Source organism: Cuculus canorus, chromosome 16, assembly GCF_017976375.1.
Source record: "Cuculus canorus isolate bCucCan1 chromosome 16, bCucCan1.pri, whole genome shotgun sequence".
In the NCBI taxonomy this organism is placed as follows: domain Eukaryota; kingdom Metazoa; phylum Chordata; class Aves; order Cuculiformes; family Cuculidae; genus Cuculus; species Cuculus canorus.
This window is the reverse complement of record NC_071416.1, coordinates 17,771,077-17,788,797: the sequence shown is the minus strand read 5'-3', so window position 1 is coordinate 17,788,797 and position 17,721 is coordinate 17,771,077. Positions and strand designations below refer to the sequence as shown.

General features: G+C 49.1%; 2 protein-coding genes across 3 annotated transcripts in view; one reads left to right on the top strand and one right to left on the bottom strand.

The window, feature by feature from the left end:
- RIMS4 (regulating synaptic membrane exocytosis 4) overlaps positions 1-9,171 on the top strand; it is a 58,895-nt gene extending 49,724 nt beyond the window's left edge. The window contains exon 6 of one of the 2 annotated variants that reach the window (XM_054081503.1): positions 2,101-9,171. In XM_054081503.1, the coding sequence (XP_053937478.1) occupies positions 2,101-2,235 (135 nt within the window). In that variant the 3' untranslated portion in view covers positions 2,236-9,171. Of the gene's footprint in view, positions 1-1,019 lie in introns of both variants that reach the window. The other variant, XM_009567566.2, reaches the window with a different exon arrangement.
- Positions 9,172-9,192: 21 nt separating this feature from the next.
- Positions 9,193-15,980, bottom strand: KCNK15 (potassium two pore domain channel subfamily K member 15). The gene is made up of 2 exons (XM_009567583.2): positions 14,689-15,980; positions 9,193-11,722 (listed from the first exon to the last, which is right to left on the bottom strand). The coding sequence occupies exons 1-2, from the start codon at positions 14,969-14,971 to the stop codon at positions 10,809-10,811; spliced, it is 1,197 nt and encodes a 398-aa protein (XP_009565878.2). The 5' UTR covers positions 14,972-15,980; the 3' UTR covers positions 9,193-10,808.
- Between the last annotated feature and the right edge of the window lie 1,741 nt (positions 15,981-17,721).

Here is a 17,721-nt window from a genome sequence, read left to right as displayed (position 1 = left end):
TTGTTGTCTCTCCTACCTCATTTTACAGAAGATTGTGATGTTGTGGTTATATGGAGCCTAGGGAAGGGGGGTGTGAGGATTAGCCAGAGATCGCTAGTCACCGTCATAACCCATCGTACTCATCCCCTCCTCAGAACATGGACTTGCCCTGGAGTAAGTCGTCACCTTTGTCTTGAGCCACCCAGGGCCATTTGGCCATGTGCAGACCTCGAGCACGCCCAAGCCCTTGACCCTCACTACATCTGTTGTTCCACCTACTGGTCTCCATTGTGTCGTAAGTGTGATTCAGCTTACCCTGCTCATCTGCCAGCTCTCTTTCATTAGACCCTCCTCTGCACCTGGAAGCCTTTCTCAGCAGTCTGTTCTGCTTCCCCTGCATGCCCCTCCATTTGTGCCCCTAGTGTCACCGCTCCCACTTGCTGGCACTCGGCTCCTGCTCTTTCTCCAGGTGAGTTACCATGCCTCGTCACCATCTGCTCTGTGTCACGAGCTCCAGCCGCAGAAGTTAGGACATGCTCTTTTCCTCAGATTGTTGGCTCTTGACCCAAGCTGTTGCCCTACTTGTTTTTGTTGGTGTATTTTTCCAGATCAGGAGCCCTTCCTGCACTTCCCCACAGACCACTTTTTGTTGTGTCCAAGATCCATTACTGTGCCAGGACCAGGCTTTATGTGCAAGTGTTGGAGCTGCGGCTCCAGGGATACTTCATGCATCTGCTGTCTCTGCCCAGCATGTAGAACAGCAGGATGGTGTCTCACCCACACCTGCATTCACTTCTTTTTCACGGGGGAAAAAAAATGTCTGATAACATTAGGATTTGTAAAGCTCTGCTTAAAAAATGCAAAACCATCAGTCAGAGTTTCACGTCACCTGTTGGCGGTGTAAACCTTTCTACTCTTCCTGGACTGTAGTAAAGCCCTGGGAAGTAGGATGAATAGAAAGAAGGATTGATCAGACTTGTGCTTCCCAAGTGAGTGTGCAAGTTGAAGGATTAACTGTGCTCCCCCCTCTTGTTCCAAAGGTGATAGTGTGGGGAAACTATGGACGCATGGAGCGCAAGCACTTCATGGGAGTCGCCAGGGTCCTCCTGGAAGAACTGGATTTGTCCACTTTAGCAATCGGCTGGTACAAGCTCTTTCCAACCTCCTCAATGGTAGATCCCACTACAGGCCCGCTCCTGCGCCAATCCTCACAGCTTTCCCTGGAGAGCACAGTGGGACCCTGCTGTGACAGGTCTTAGTGAGTAAGGAAGGGGGAACTGCTTTTGTTTTTTAAACATGCTGTCAAGGTTTTGTTTGCTGGAACTCTGACCTCAAGCGCAATGCATGTTCAATCAGTTCTTGTGGAGCTGGAAGAAGAGGATAAACCAGTGACCTTAGACAGAAGACGAGGGGGAGAGCGTTGTGCCCTCTCCTCCGAGGAGGAGGTGCCGCGGGGCATGAGTCCTAGTTGTCAAATTTAGACATATGCCTCTTGTTTAACTTCTCTCACTGTCATTCTTGGACCCTTGTTTCAGATCAGTATTAACCTTGGAAAGTTGCAGCATTTGAAAGCATTTTGAGGGAGTAAGGAAGGTATTTCTCTTAACTGCATGTCTTGAAAATTTCTAATATGAATTCTTTCATGAGAAGGTACGTGAAAAGTTCTGAGGCCAATACCTGACCTAAAAGAGCAGGAGCAGAAAGTGTCAGAGGAAGCATTAGGGTTTTTATAAGGTCTTTCTACTTGAAAGGAAGAAAAAGAAAGAAACCTGCAACTCTTTCTTTAGAATCAGTTCCACATCTGAGTCATGTTAACTGTCACACTGTCATTGCTGTGCTTTCAACCTGTGCCAAAATACCAGCAAGTGTCTTTACTGCATTACTTGTCTAACACTGCTGCTGAAGCGTACTTGATGGGAGAATAAGTAGCGCCTACTTAGACCAGACAGTTGGAACGGAGTTTGAGTTTAGCAGGCTGATTAACTGCAGTTTTGCTCAGAAAAAAACCACTAGAAGTGGGAACTGAAAAATCAGACTTGCAGCTTGAGATGTATTTTGTATTGTCAGACACAACGTTCTGCAATTTACTGACTCCTTTACTTGTTGCTGTGCATCCTTCAGTTACGATGTCTTCTATCTCCTGCCTTTCTTCCATCTCCTTTGTACTGGTACATATCTGCTGGAGATGCCGCCCTTCATGTGCTGTGGACTGACCTGAACAGGACTGTTTTATTCTGCCACGGGAGAGGAGATTGAGGCTTCTAGGGGCACAGAAGAAAGAAAACCCAATTTGTCATCTGACAAGAAGGCGCTGGAGAGTGTGTAACCTTCCTTGTGGAGAGAAGGGTGCTTTAGGCAGTCCTGGTAGTGCACAGACATTGCCAAGTGTCCCGAGAGAAGAGATGCAACCCCCGAAGTGTGGAGAGGTAGTGGGTGAGGAATCTGAAGATGTAGTGATCACAGCATGTATATTTTGTTCATTAAAGTGCAACATTAATTGTAAACGACTCTTGTAGATTAAGCCAGTAAAGCACATTCTCTGAGCTGCTGAGCCACAGTGGCTGCTCTCAGCAGTCACGTGCTGGAGTAAGGTGAGCTAGATCCTTCAGACACTTAAAAACTTAATATCCAAAATCACAGAGAATCTCTGAAGATTTTCTTTGATTGACCTGTTTTGGCTAGGTTTCGTTGTAATTCTTAATAAGGATTTGATGACTCTTGTCTCAAAATAAGCTTTAGGAGATGCTTTCCTTTGTGATTTAAAAGTGAAGGTCCCATGCCACATTTAGGAACGAGCAGACTCTTGACCTTCCCTAGAGGTAAATGTTTAATTTCTGCGTGTGGGCCTCAGCTTTGTTAGGATAAAAGCATGAGTGTTGAGTGGATGATAAAAGCAGTTGCTTTTGGTCTTAGCTTGTCTATGGCATTTTAAATTATTTTGAGATAAATTACATGTTAGATGCAAAAATAATAGCCCTTACAAATAATCTCTGTAAAAATTATATAAAGGAGAGGGAAAGATGAGAAGGGACACAGAATGAATAGTTTTTTTGAGTCTTCGGTGGCAAAAGCTTCAACATTTCAGCTAAATCTCTTAATTTCCTTGATCAAATACGTCTCTGGCCTCTCACTAATTATTTTTTCTAATTGTATTAGGCAATTTCTATATATTATCTGAGGAAAGTTTGTTGCATGCTGGTCAAACTATGTTGTGGCTCTTTTCTTTTTTTTTTTTAAACAAAGCACATTTAGTATAATTCCCAAGTCTGCATCTTTTCCTCTTGGTATGTAGTGAGTACTAGGCAATATTGTACAATATGTGTATGAACTAGAATAGATTAGGTAGATTTAGTGATTTGTAGCACTGGATCTTTTAATAACTATGACTTTAAAAGGACCACAGGGAGCTGCAGGTATCTGCCAGACCTGGCAGCTGAGTAACAGGGCTTCTGTCTTAAGGTATGCCGAAAACTTTATATCGGAGCTTAGTTTGGACGTTATCTACCAGTAACAGCTAGTTAATTGTGGTTTTCCTGTGTCCAATAAGATGAATGCAACATTTCTGCAGTCTTTGAGGAGTAGGAGACTTTATATACCAAAAATATTCCCCCCCGAGAACTTTGTTTAGCGACTGTCTGTTGAAAAACTGTCCCTGTGTGCCTGGTCAATGCGATGTGTCTCTGTATCCTAGCCCTCCAAAAGCCCTACAAGCTCAGCGATGATCAGTTTAGTTACAATAGGACTACTTCACACTGAGGACTATCTTCTGTATGTTTTTAATCATGCTGAAAGGTCACTGTCAGAGTGAAAAAAAAAAAAAAAAATTACACTTCTCCTTGTGTTATTTTTGTTAACGTCTCAGATTCTGAAATTTGGAGGCAGTTTTAACTGTCTGCTCTGTCCTGTTTTCTTCTGCATTTTTTACGTGGTTGATTGTAGTCCAAAAGTTCTCGCTTTTGTTTCCACTCACTTCCAAGTCCTGTTTCTCCCAAGTAAGCAAACGTTGCAACCCCTGGCTGCCCTGCACAGCAAAGTCACACAAACTGGCAAGTGCAGATGCTCTTCCTTTGTAAAGCAGACTCACAGGAGCCCTTCTGAGCATGCCCACAGGTGCTGAGCAAAGCCAGCAGAGCTGCACCATACCCTGCAGGCTAAATTCTTGTTTCACTCATGCCTGTGATTCCTGTGCTAACCATGGCATAGTATAGTTAAAAAATAAATCTTCTAGTTATCCATCAATTTGAAGACTCCCAATATGGTATCCAAGGCAAGTCTTAGGCTTGGAGTAGCTTATTTTTATGAAGCCTAACTTTTCCGCTCCCTGAATTTGACTCGCCAGTTTCTAAGGTGATGTGATGTGACAGTTGGGATTACCAGTGTGGTTGTGTAGAAATTACCAGTTTGCTAGAGTGATGAGCAGCTGAAAACTAAACTTTGGTTTCCTTTGCAAGTCCTGAATGAGTTTTTTCCTGTGTCTGAGTCCAGCTTTGACTGTAGTCAGGGACGAGGAGAGGGACAGGAAGATCAGAAGTCTTAAAAAAGCCCCAGACTTCATAGTATTTTTAGTCTGAGAACAATGGTGAGGGATGAGACTGAGGAGAGAGAAATACCTGCCCGGCTCAGGGTTGATTCCTTGTTCCTTGTCCATGAAATACTACATTTTAATAGTAATGGGAGGATTGCTTGCCAAAAAAGTGGAGAGCTGGTCCCTAAATGTTACCTGTATTACTACTACCGTGGAAAGCAAAGAGATCCTGTGAGCAGGATGATCTCTCTCCACCAGGAATGCCCTGTACACAGGGAGAGCAGAGCACTGAAACCATGCCTCACACACGGCTTCATTATCTTTGTGGTCTGAGGAAAAGGTAGCCGTGGCTGCGATTAGTCCTGGTTTGTTCAGGCAAAAAATGTGGTATTTTTCCAGTCTCCTGGTGTTGCTTTCCCTTTGCCCCAACACAGCTGGGATGTCACAGAGTCAACACAAGGTCCTTGCTCTGCAATTCAACCTATGGGTCCTTGTCCTGCAGCTGAAGCTGGGTGGAGCATCCCTTTGCATCACTTATGAGTGTCGGTACTTTTGAGTCTACAAGCAGGGAAAGGGCCAGGTGACTTTATTATTTAGCCAATTACATCCTCACTTCTTGGCCGTGAATTGTTTCAAAGGACGTCGCAGAATTATTTGCTTTGAATGAAAATATATATTTTTTGTTTCTAGCTACCGGATCCTTTATCAATGTACTGTTCTAAATTTGCAGGTCTCCTGGAGTCAGAATATCACAAGTTCCTGTAAAGGAGCTGTTTTTAAGATGTTGAGGCAGTTAACGGAATCTCAACCTAAGCGTGTTTAGTAATGCTTAGATAGCAAGACAACTTTTTTATGAAACTCATTTTAAGTTAGTTTATTACATGTTGTTGGTAATATTTTAAACAGGAAAAATATTTTTCTTTAAAGACAAAATGATGTATGTTTTTTAACAGATAATATAATTTAGTGTTTTCAAAAAATGTTTAATGTTCTTGCTATGAAGTTTACTCATTATTTTGATTTCTATGTTCCTTGTTATACTTTATCAACTTTTTTTTCCCAACAGAAGAGGCATATGTAAATAAACACCAGAAAAGAGTCCTATAAGAAATTCTGTTCAAACTGGCCATAAAATTATTAGTAAATATTTGTTATCGTTCATTAACTCTCAGCTACTATTCAAATCTTTGTTGAAAGAATTGATGTTGTATTTTCAAGATGAGAACTACTTAGCTAGTTTTGTCATAATCCTGTACTCTGTATAAAAATCTTTTTATAAAGAAAGTCTAATAGGCTAACAAGCAATAATATATTCCATTTGGTGTGCACAGATTGTGACTTGCAGGCTGTAGTATATATTGTTGATACGGTTTATAATTGTCTTCAATCTCGATGACACTACTTTTGAAAAAGATCCATATTAACTTTGATTTTAAAAATACAAAGACTGGGCTGTTGCCTTGTGAGATATATTCATCCTTTAGACTTCTCTGTGAGTATATGTGCCCATCGACACAAAATCTCTCTTAAGTGAAGAATGAAACAGCTGTAGGTGACTTCATTCTCCTGAGGTAATGATAGTTTCAGTATAAACTTCACGACTGTTTGGATCTCTGTGTTTTTTTTAGGCTATCTTGTATTTGTAACTCAATGAGAATGGTTCCCACTGCCACTGTAGCCCTGATAAAGCAAAAAAGTCTTTGCACTCTGGGGCCGCACGAGTTCTGCCTGACAGCTGCCTATTTTCCTTGAGATACCAGGGGCAAGCTAAAGAGAGGGGGGCGTTTTCAGAGCAGCAGGTTGCGCTGCTCTTCTTTAAAGGCTTTGTGGGTGATTTTATCCATTCCATAGGTGGTACTTGTCCATTTTATTAGAAAATTCCACCCAAGGCAGAGATTGCACCTTTGCAGAGGTTCATGGGGACCAGTGTGTAAGAGAGGAACAGGCTGTTCTGAGCCATTCTTCAGCAGCTGGCTGATGCTGGCCTCAGCTAGAGGATTTCCAAAGTGGCACGATCAGGATATTGGATTTTAAGTCAGCTCTGTCATTGATTGAGGGCATAAAACAGCTTCAAACCAGCATCCCAGTTCATTGCCTGTGGATTTCTTGCAGCATTTCCCGTAGGAAAACTCTTTATGTTGTTCTCAAGATTGCCAGTTGGCTGGCCATGCAGGGAGCGCGGGGGTCACTGGCCTGGTGATGCTGGGAGCCCTGAGGGATGATGAAGTAAGTCATTTTTATTTGTGAAATGCTTGGAGAAGAGAGAGATGTGTAAATGCAAAGTCAGTAGAGAAGTCTAGGGCATATTTGAGACCTGGTGCGAGTGTCTAAAATGGAATTGCAGCTACCAAATTTGAGCAAAGCAGTTAGAAAAGAGGATGATCAGCGAGAGCGTTTGCACATTGACCCCAGTGCACACCTGCTAGGATGTGTATGTTTGTGGATGTCCATTTGTGTGGTCTGTATGGATGTGTACAGGCACACAGTGCACAGCAATGCTTTGGCAAATGCCAGGTTCCCTTCAAGAGGTGAAATTTCTCTGAAGAAGCTGGTTGGTTGTGCAATCAGTGTCTCATTCCCTGGTGTGAGCCCTTTGTCCACGTGAGACCCAGCAGCTGAGGCTGTGGGACACTGGTGAAAGCAGAGACCCAGCGCTGCACTCCTGCTGTGCGCTGCATCTATCTGATGGTCTGACTGGCTTCCCAGCCTGCGTCTGTGAACATGGCAGATCCCTGGGGAGTTTGTAAGTGGTTAGATATTCCCCAAATGTGGCTAATGAGACTTAAAACTCACACCTCCAGACTCTTTGCTTAGTGATGGGTGACCAAGCAGCCACACGTACATCCCTGCTGCTTGCTCATGACAGCAGCAGCAGACTTGCTCCTGGGGTACCTCAAGCTCCTCTCCTGGTGTAGACACCCTTCTGCCCTCCCTTCCTTGTTGTAGCTGCTCTCGTCCTGATGGAGGAGAGGAACTGGGAAGAGTTTCTTGTAGCATTTGGTTCTTTGCACTTTAGCAGCTGAAACTGAGAAGGAGCCAGCACCAGCCCTTTACAGAGCACCAGCAAACAGAGGCTGCAACCTAACAATTTACCCTTCATGACCTTTTGGTAGCTAAAATGGCAACCAAAGCTGTGTTGTTAAAACCCACTCTGCTGAGTCAGGAAACAGCCTTTGCATTTACACTGCACGCTGGGTGCCTTGGGTGGGCATGAGACTCCCTGTGTGGGCAGGAAAGGCTTTGCCTTGCCAAGAGGCTGGGCACACGTGGGCAGCAGTGAGCGCTGTTCACTGAGCAGCGACGGGGCAGAAGCAACCCAAGGGAAGTGCTGAAGCCGTGCCCTCAAGCTTTCCAGGTTTTTGTAGTTGCTTGGGCACCACAGACTGGGATAGCTGCCCACTGGGGCTCTACTAAACACCAGCCTGGAACTTTAAATCCTGCAGGAGTTTTTTTCTTTAGGGCTATCGCTTCTTACCTAGTGCTGCTCACTGGTCTCTGCTTTGGTGATTCCATCTCCTTGACCCGGAGCTGGTTTTGGCTTTGTTTGGAGCAACGAAGACTTGAGATTGGGAGGGTGAATCCAAGGCACGTTCCTGGAGCCTCACCGTGCTGGGCTTGCCTTCCTCCTGCTCCCTACCCCTGGCAGAAAGGACACCCTGGAGATCCACTGCCATGGCCTGCCACCACTGGGGATGCCCATGTCCTGCCCACATTTTGTGGCAGTCCTTAATTCAGACCACAGGGAGTCTTTCTTTTCCTGTTCTTGGTAGGAGCTAGGGGTCTTCTGCAGGGGCTCTGCAGCCCATGCAGGCGTGCCATGCCATATGGATGGGCAGGAGAAGGCAGGGATAGGGTGGGAGCTGCCTCTGTGCTGGCCAGGGAGAAGGGGAGCTCCCAGCGAGCTCTCCTCCAGGTTCTGTTTGTCTTTCCCCTGCGCCCACTGCTCCCTACATGGGTTGCCCCTTCCCTCTCAAGATGAGGCCTTATTCAAGCCCGAGGGGACTGAGGCACCCGCAGCATCTCTTTGCACTGAGGCATCCATCCCACGCTGCCCGTGGGGAGCCCCAGGACTGCTGCAGAGCTGGCCTCTGCTCGGGGATGGAGCCATCACCCCCAGCACATCCATGCTCTCACCTCCCCAGCGCCAGCGTGCCAGCACTCTGCCTTGTACCCCAGCTGCCCAGGGGGCTGGCTGTGGTAGGGAAATCTGCATTCATGGGGTCAAACCTTTTTACTTCATTAATTGCTCCACAATAGCTTTGCAGGGGCACCACAAGGCTGCTACCTCTCCTTTTGCCTTTCCATAGGAGTGAGGGCAGCCGATCTGCTGGTTTTGGCCTCTGTAACACTCAAAAACTTTTTAACATCAACTGGTGAGATTTAATCTCTGTGGAGCCAGAGAGAACACAGGCAATGGAGCTGGGCAGCCTGCTTGCCACTGCGGTGAGTTGCTTGTGAGGTGCATGGGCTGCCTTGGGTGGAAAGCGATATACCGTCCCAGCAGCACTGGTGGGACACCGGCTGCTCATCTGTAGTCAGGAGATGATTCTGCTGTACTTTTTGCCTGTCTGTAGGTTTTATTCAGACAATATGTAATGATTGAGTGATTTACAATTCAGTGTTAAGCTAATGAAAATGTTGATAATGGTGACAATAAAACCTTTTTTTTTTTTTTTTCCTATGATGCGTTGGAGGTTTTTTTGTGGAGTGTCTCTGCCTCTGTTGCCACCACCATTATCTTCAGCCTAAGATTTCAGCCAGCCTGACCATTGGCTTGTAGGGAATGAGAGGAGCTCAGTCCAGTGTGTCTCAGTGTTGGCTCAGGTTCTTTCCCAATGTTCTTCATAGGTGGGCACTGTCTGAAACAACCCCAGCATCAAACCTGCATTTCCCTGTGCACACACCTGCACGTCCCCTGCCCCCCTACCCTGTGGCAGGAGAGCCAGCAGCCAGGCAGGGCTGGGGTGTGGGCCTCGGACACACGCTTCTGCTCCCCTTCAAGACTAATAACTGACTACCACCAGCTGGATTCACCTTTTATTAAACTGACCAGAACAAAAAGAGGAGAGAGCAAAGCCTGCCTTGAGGCCCTTCCAATGCTGGCAATCTGCATGCCTTCCCTACCAAGAAAAGGGGATTTTTACTCTGGGAAACCCCCTTCAAAGGGTCTTTTAGGTAAAACTAGGATTGAAAATGTCCCTTTACTGGGACAAACAGAGCTGCTGTCACTGCCAGAGCCCCATCCTGTTTTCTTGCAGTCAAGCCAGCATGGAAATGAGCCACAATGGGGGAGAATCAGCTGGAAACAGCCCAGGGGGGTGCTGTGCCATCAGGTAGGGCTGTGCAGGTACTACACTGGGGGCACACATTGAGACAGGATCACCTTGCTTCTGATAATCCTAGCAGCAATGAGCACAAACCCATGGGAGGGAGGCAAGGAGCAGGCAGGCTTGCAGGGCTGCCAGCTAGAGGAAAAGTGGTGAAGGAAAGGGTGATTTTAGCTAGTGATCTAATCAGTGCGAGGTGGCGTTTTGTGGTTGAGGGAGATTCTTCATGGGCTGTGCCCTCTGTACGCTCTGGGGTCACCACTCAGCCTGAGTGACTTGCGCCAGCAGGGTGAGGTGTGCTGGTGGGTGACTGTATGGGCCTCAAGCTTCTGAAAGTCCTGAGCCAGCCACAAACCTGAGCTCAGAGCCCAAGGGCTGCTCACTGGAGATGCAGTGCCATGAAGCTGTCCCCGTGTGCTGAGCAGCATGACTGCAGTCCGTCCCCTTCCGCCCACCTCTCTCTGCCCATCCACCACCTGCAAACCTGCTGCATGGCACCGACTTACCTGCACCCAGGGTTGGGGGACAACTTAAAGATCCCCCAGCCTGCAGGGTTCACTAACACAGGTTTTGCTTTTGATCTGCTCTCAGCAAGTGCAATCCAGCCCATGCAGCATGTGCTGGCAGCAGCCCCAGCCAAGGTTAGGCAGGGTGGGAAGGCAGCAACACCTCCGTTTGGGGAGCAGGGAGGTGGGAAAGCAAACCTGCAGCTTGCTGGACTTCAGACCTAAATGGTTGAACCTACTGGGGAGGAAAAAGCAAAGAAAACTAACAATGTAGTTCAGTGCCTGCAAAAAGGAATAATTACTTCTCAATGAGGTTTAAAGGCTCCTGCTGGCCCCTGCGTGGGGCTGGCTGCCAGCTGACAGGGCAGAGGAACAGAAGAAATGAGAGCAGTAAGAAGGACCTGACATCTCTGTTCATTATTTATCATCATGGTAAGACTCAAGCCACTGAGTACGGCTCAGCACGTGCTCCTAGATGGATTTCCTCCGCAGCCGGGGGCGTTGCTGGCAGCGAGGGCTGCTGGATGATAAAGTGCTCCCCGGTGAAGAGCCAGTCTGACCCCGCGTGCTCAGGGAGACCTCGTCGATTTTGTAAGAAATGGAGTTGTAATACACGGGGTTGGTGTGGCAGCTCAGGGTCTCGGGGTGAGAGGGCACTGGGCTGCCACACAGCTGAGGTCTGTAGCACAGGCAAGTGCAGAAAGAGGGGACTGCAGCTGCTGAGTTGGCTGACTGGCACCGCTGCCTCTCTGCATCCTCCTGGATCAGTGGGATGAGGTTCATCTGGCTCGTCCTGTCCTCCACAGGGAGAAAAATGGCATTGCTGCTCTGGCTGTCCTCTTTTGGCTTGAGGTGGATGTTGTTCTGAGCTCTCCTCAGCGAGGCGCGCTCTTCCGCGTCCCGCCGTTCATCCTCAGAGTTCATAGTCAGGAACCGCAGCACCACCAGGTTGAGGAAGGCGCCAATGACGGTCAGGCCCACCAGGATGTACATAAAGCTGAAAGCCACATATGGGGGCTTCTTTTGCAAAGCCTCATTCTTCTGCAGAGCCACAAAATCTCCAAAACCGATAGTGGTCAAAGTTATGAAGCAGTAATAATAGGCATGAAAGAAAGTCCAGCCCTCGAAATAAGAGAAGGCTGCTGCGCCGATGCACAGGGTCCCCATGCAGGAGAGAAAGCCAACTAGGACCATGTTCTCCATGGAGACGTTGGTTGTCCTCATGCCCAGACACTTCTTGATCTTCTTCAGCAGCAGCCGCACGACAGTGTTCATGCGCTCTCCCAAGCTCTGGAACATGACCAGTGTCAGAGGGATGCCCAGGATGGCGTAGAACATGCAGAAAACTTTGCCGGCATCTGTGCCAGGAGCAGCATGCCCATAGCCTGAAAAAGAAAGAGGAAAGCCAGTTGTCAAGCCCTCACTGGAGTTTCCAGCAAGGCTGCCCTGGGACCAAGAGAAGCAGTAGGAGAACTGGGGGGAAAACACAAAATGAATCAGTAGCAGATATGTAGGCAATGCTAACGGGGTCATGGGATGCCACATCCTTTGGGATGATGGCACATCATAGTATCATGTAGGCAAAACCTCATCTGGCCTTTGAAGAAATAAGGTACCATCCCAACAGCCCCTGAGTTTGTATGAGGTCATGGAGGCCAAGAGGAGCCCTGGAGAGTGTCGCTGGAGACCTAGAGCACTGCTGAACTGTTTGGGAGGAGGGATTGTGCTCTTTTAAATGCAGGGATGTATCTATGCCACCGCAGTCCTGTCAGCCCTTGTCCCTGGGATGAGAAGGAGGACAAGGTTCTCCTTGAAAGCCTTCTGAGATTTAATTTCCCCACCTTGCTCCAAGTTTTAAAGCTGTGATTCAAGGACACACAATTATACCATGAGTCGTAATGAGGTATTCACCACAATCTTCCGGACTTCAAGTGATTCTGCACCCACCTTACTTAATTATAGAGGCTTACAGAAATTGGTGGCCTCTGACCTCAGCAGATGAGTAACTAACTCCAAGGAAGGCACACAGTGTCGGACGGAATGGCATCCAAAGGCATCCAAGCCTTTCTTTTGAGTTCCTAAGAGAAACTAGCAGGGCTGGAAACTTCCTTTCTGAAGGTCCCTGCAGAACAGCACTGGCTCCTTCCCACGCTGCTGTGTGGCCTTTTCCAAACACCTATTTATATTTTTACTTTCTCCAGGTAACCATGTGACTTTCGCATGAGACATAGGGGAAACCCCCTTTTATTTCTCAATCTTATTCAAAGCTGCAACTTGTTTCTGTCTCTGCTGCCAGTGGATTTCCAGGGCTCTCAGGGAAGCTGTTAGCTCATGGTGATGGGAAGACCAGAGGATGATAGCCACACTGTCCCAGGCTCCCAGACACACTTCTCGCTCCAGGAAACTCGGGGGGGGGGGGGGGGCGGGGAGGGAAATGGACGGGACGACACAGGGCTGGGAGGCCGAGGACAGCGTTTTCCTCGACTATGCTGTCTCCAAACTGCAAGCAGGCAGGAGAGGACTGGTTTCTAATTGCTCTGTCAGTTCACAGACACATGCGATCAAAAATTATAAATTTAATGCCTGCTTGCTACATTTCCCAGAATACAGAGCAGACACAAGACTGCAGTGGCAACAAAAAAAAACCAGTCAGATCCAAGCTTTATTACCAAGTGGTGCAATTACCAGGTCCTAGGCTACAACATAATACAAGACAGCAATGAGGAGGGAAATATAATGACCCAGAAGAGTAGTAAGTGGAAAAACAGTTGTTGTGCCCTGAGAGACTGCTGAAAAAGCAACTGACTGATGCTGTCAAAATGACAAAGGGAATTCGAGTAAACACAGCTACATTAACATTAAAAGTGAGATTTGGAGCACAGCCCAATGTAAAGTGATCTGATGTGCCAGTGTTTTAGAAATACGGCACCTAAGCCGAAATTATTTATTGCAGGGTGTGTGTGATAAGCACAGCAATTATTTGTCACAGTCAACAGAAAAATAATGCAAATGAAGCTATAACCTGTCAGGAGATGATGGAGGTTTTCACTGAAGCGATTCCTCCTACCCTCCTGCTGGGGCCTGACACTAACCATGCCCCGAACCTGTCGCTGTTTGCACAAACCCCACAGCACATCTTGGGGGCACGTGGAGGTACCTGTGGGGTGCCTGCTCCTCTGCCACCTCTTGTCCCCTGGTAACACAGCACAGTTGATTCCACCAGCCCTAGTCATGAGGGATGAAGCTTTCAGCTACCAGAGTTATTTCACCCCTCCCAATTCCCTCAGTACAGCTGAGCCCCATCCCACAGCCGAGGAGGTGGCTGCTGCTGTGGAAGGGCAGGATTCGGCTTCAGGGTTCCTACCTCCAAAATAGATCTGCAGACTGAAATCTCAGCACGAGCAATGATATGAGCACAGGATCGCGTGCCTGTCTACCCACATGGGAAGCTCAGGGTGCATGGATTAATAGAAGTGAATTAATTAAACAATGCTCAGCTCCCATGTGGCTAATCTCACCTACAATTAAGGCAATCCTCATTCAATTTAGTTTCATTCTCTTGCAAAGCAGAAGTGGGCAAACCAAGGCTAGGCTCTAGTACAGGTAAGTGTGTCCAGTAGGGGCTTAACACAATTCACTCTCTTCCAAGCCAACTAACACATACCTCTCTGCAGGTTCCCGTGCAGGTTCAGTGCCTGGAGGCTGTCTTGGCTCCCTGAAATAGGTCTCATACAGACAAACATCCAGAGTTTTGAGCTGGCAAAGGAACCAACAGTTCTGGCCCAGCTCTACAACCTGACTTGCTGCCTACAACACTGCACAGAGGGTGGACATGGCTCCCACCTCTGCCCTCCTACGCCTCCATTAACTCCTACAGATGCCTGCTCCAAAGGTGCCTGCAGAAGCTCAGCATGCTGCTGCGTCCCTGGGACAATGTGTGCATCACGTTTTGTGGCCCCCGCCATCACTGCACCCTGACATCTCCCAGAAGCAGTTGTTCCCCACTCTGCCCCTGAATAACCTCTCCCACTGCAGGGCACTGTGTGTCTCACATGGTGGGCTCAGGGGGTGGCCTGAAGAGATGTCCTGGCCTTGTAAGGATGAGACCTGCCACTCCTATGCAGGCATCTCCCCTGGGCTGTTCTGGAGCACTCAGAGGTGGTGGAGGTGCAGAGGTGAGGGAATGGAGGGACAAAGTAGGGATGAAGAGATGTGAAGATGGAGGGATAATGGGGGGATGGAGCAATAGTGTGGAGATGGAGGGATGTGGGGATGGAGCGATTGTGCGGGGTGCCGGGATGCAGGGATGCCAGGCTACGGGCAAGGGAGGGCGCGGGCGGCCGGCACTCACCGATGGTGGTGATGACTGTGATGGCAAAGTAGAACGAGCCGGCGAACTTCCACTGCCGGCCGGCGCGGTGCGGCTCGGCCTGCAGCACCAGCCGCTCCAGCTCCCGGTAATCGTCAGCGGAGAAGCGGTATTTCCTCCGCAGCTCCCCACGCTTCTGCTCCAGCAGCCGCTTGCGTCCGCTCTCCGCCTCCGACTCCAGCGCATCGAACACGGCGGCGCCCACCAGCAGGTAGGAGAAGATGCAGAGGATGAGCGCGGCCGTGCGCAGGTTCTGCCGCTTCATGGCGAGGGGCGGCCGCGAAGCCTCAGCCCGGGCTCCGCATGGCCCCAAGCCCGCCGCCCCCGCGGGACCCGCCGCGCTCCGGGCACCGGCTCCTGGGGACACCGGCGCCCCGGCTGCACGGGGCCCCGGCTGCACCGCCCCTTGCGTGCACCGGCTGCTGTAGGTACCGACCGCACCGGGCACCGGCTGCACCGCCCCCTGCGCGCCCGCACACGCCCCTTGTCCGCACTGTGCACCGGCTGCACCAGCTCCTGTGGGTATCAGCCACCGGCTGCACCCTGCACCGCGCTCCGGCTGCACCGCCCCTTGCGCGCACCGCGCACCGGCTCCTGTGGGCACCGGCTGCACCGCGCACCGCCCCCTGCGCGCACAGGCACCGCGCACCGGCTGCTCCGCGCACCGGCTGTCCCAGGCACGAGCTCCCGGGTCTGCTCCAGGCACCAGCTCCTTTGAGCTCCGGTACCAGTTCCCGTTCGCACCGGAGCTGGCTCCCGCATGTCCCGGGCTCACCCGCCTGGCAAGGCCAGGCTGTAGGCGTTCCCTAGTGAGGCCGTGCTCTCTCCCGTGCCGATTACATTAATAACGGTGCCTTTCTCCAAAGTTGCACCCAGCTGCTTGCTCCCAGGCTGGAGGAATATGTTGTCCCGGCTTTTTCCAGCTGGTCACCAGAGCAGAAGGCCTGATGTACCCAGTGCTGTTTTAAGAGCAGAAAGAAGCAAACTGATCAGATTTGGTGTTTCTGCTGCTTTCTCTGCCACGTTCACCAGATGCTGCAGGTGCAGGGGGAAGCGAGCCTGTGCTGGTGTGGGGGGCAGTGAGCAGAACATCCCCACACTGATGCGCTCTGGACAGCCCGAGTCGGCTCGGAGGTGCAGGGAAATCAGCTGCGGCAGGAGACAGAGCCCAGAAAGTGGAGACCCTGTTTTTCATTACCAGTTTCCTGAGCTTTTACATAACCCTCCTTTTTCACTTTTAAAAATAGAAATATTTGAATTGTTAGTTGCAGGAGACAGTATCTCCTTTTTTTTGACTAGGAATAAACCAGCAGAGGAAGTCAAACCAATGATCAGGCTTACATCCCTCTTCACTCCACCCATTTCACTTCTCTCTCTGGAGAGACCAAGATGCTTAGGGTTTTAATTGCAGAAAAGGAGGTCTAAATTGGACATAAGGAAAGCTTTTTAACCGTGAAGACAGCGAAACACTGGAACAGATTGCCTGGGGAGCGTGTGACAACCCTGCCACTGAAAGAGTTTAAAAATAAGATAAGCAGATGTCTGGTTGTCTCCTGAAAGTGCTCTGCATACAGATGATGCTCTTCTGGAGCAGGGGATGACTCGATACCCTCCTGGAGCCCCTTCCAGCCCTGTCCTCTGTATTTCTGTGGCTAGCACGTGGAACACAGTGCCAGTTCCCACTGTAATCGTGAACTATTTTTCACCCTGGACACTTGCCACTTCCCTCCTCCTTGCCGACTCTCTGTGCCAGCGCCATTAGTGAAAGTTGTTATTGAAGAAAAAATACAGGCTCTGGCATCCATCACCAGCAGCACAAGCTGTCGGTGGGTTGCTGTTTGACATCGTAGCTCTTGCAGCCTCCTAAATCACATGGAAAAGCCTCTGTGGGAGGAATTTCTCTGGTTTATGTTCTCTATGTGGTCATTTGTAGTCCTGCTAACGGGGACTGGGATGCTGTCAAGCCTTTGGACTCAGAACAATGTGGGGGCTGCCTGCTAGGGAAGATATGCTTCACCTGTGGCCATCCAGCTGCTGGAGATTTTTTCCACTGTCAGCAATGACATCCCACCTTGAATACTCTAATTGAGTTCTTATTGGTCTTGTAACAAAGGAAGCAGTGATCACTTCACTGGGTGTCTGTCACACAAATTTTAGGAGGGGTTCTGGACCTCCAGTACCTTGCAGGTCAAATTCTAGTGTCCCCAGGTAATATTTGGAGCATGAAGCTGATGTCGTAGGGTATTGCTCAAAGCCGGCTGCTCTGTGCAGACCTTGGGCCAACATGCCAGTGTAGGTTCAAGCTTGCAAAACCCTGGGAGATGCTCTCCATCCATGGGAGAAGAATGGCAGAAGCTGCATGCACAGTTCCCTTTAGCAGCAGCATCAATCCTGTGTGGTCATGGACTGCCTAAATCCTCCATGGTTTGTTTCCAAATGTGTCTGCGATGACATCCAGTGGTGCTTGTACAGAGATGGTAGAGCACGGCCTTCTCAAAGCATTACCTACACAGAGAAGGGGCTCTGTTGATGGGATCTCACCTTCCCTGTGTCTAGAGCTGTTTGGAGCAGGAGTTCATCTCTGACCCTGCAGTATGAACAGCTCTCAGTGCTTCCTCAGTGTGATTCCTGCTAGATCTGTCTTCTTTGTGTCTTGTGGTGGGTTGACCTTGGTTGGTTCCAAGGTCTTCTTCTGACCACAGAGGAATTCCTCCCTTGCCAGTGTCTGGTGAAATGGGTTACCCCTTGGCACAGCCTTTCCCTCCTATGTTGGGAAATACAGAATCATAGAATCACAGAATCATAGAATGGTTTAGGTTGGAAGGGACCTTAAAGATCATCTGATTCCAGCCCTGCTGCTATGGGCAGGGACATCCCATTAGAGATTCAGGCAAATCCTTTTTCTGGAAACAGGGATGCTATCAATGGAGCAGCATTGGAAGAGGGTCTCGTTTGGCAATGGGCATGACGAAATGGCTGCTATCACTCCCATGGGGACTTGGGACATCACCGTTT

Coding starts and splice junctions, on each gene's coding strand:
- KCNK15 (XM_009567583.2), bottom strand. CDS start 14,971: ATGAAGCGGCAGAACCTGCGCACGGCCGCGCTCATCCTCTGCATCTTC. Junction 11,723..14,688: donor CACAGTCATCACCACCATCG/GTGAGTGCCGGC, acceptor TTTCTTTTTCAG/GCTATGGGCATGCTGCTCCT.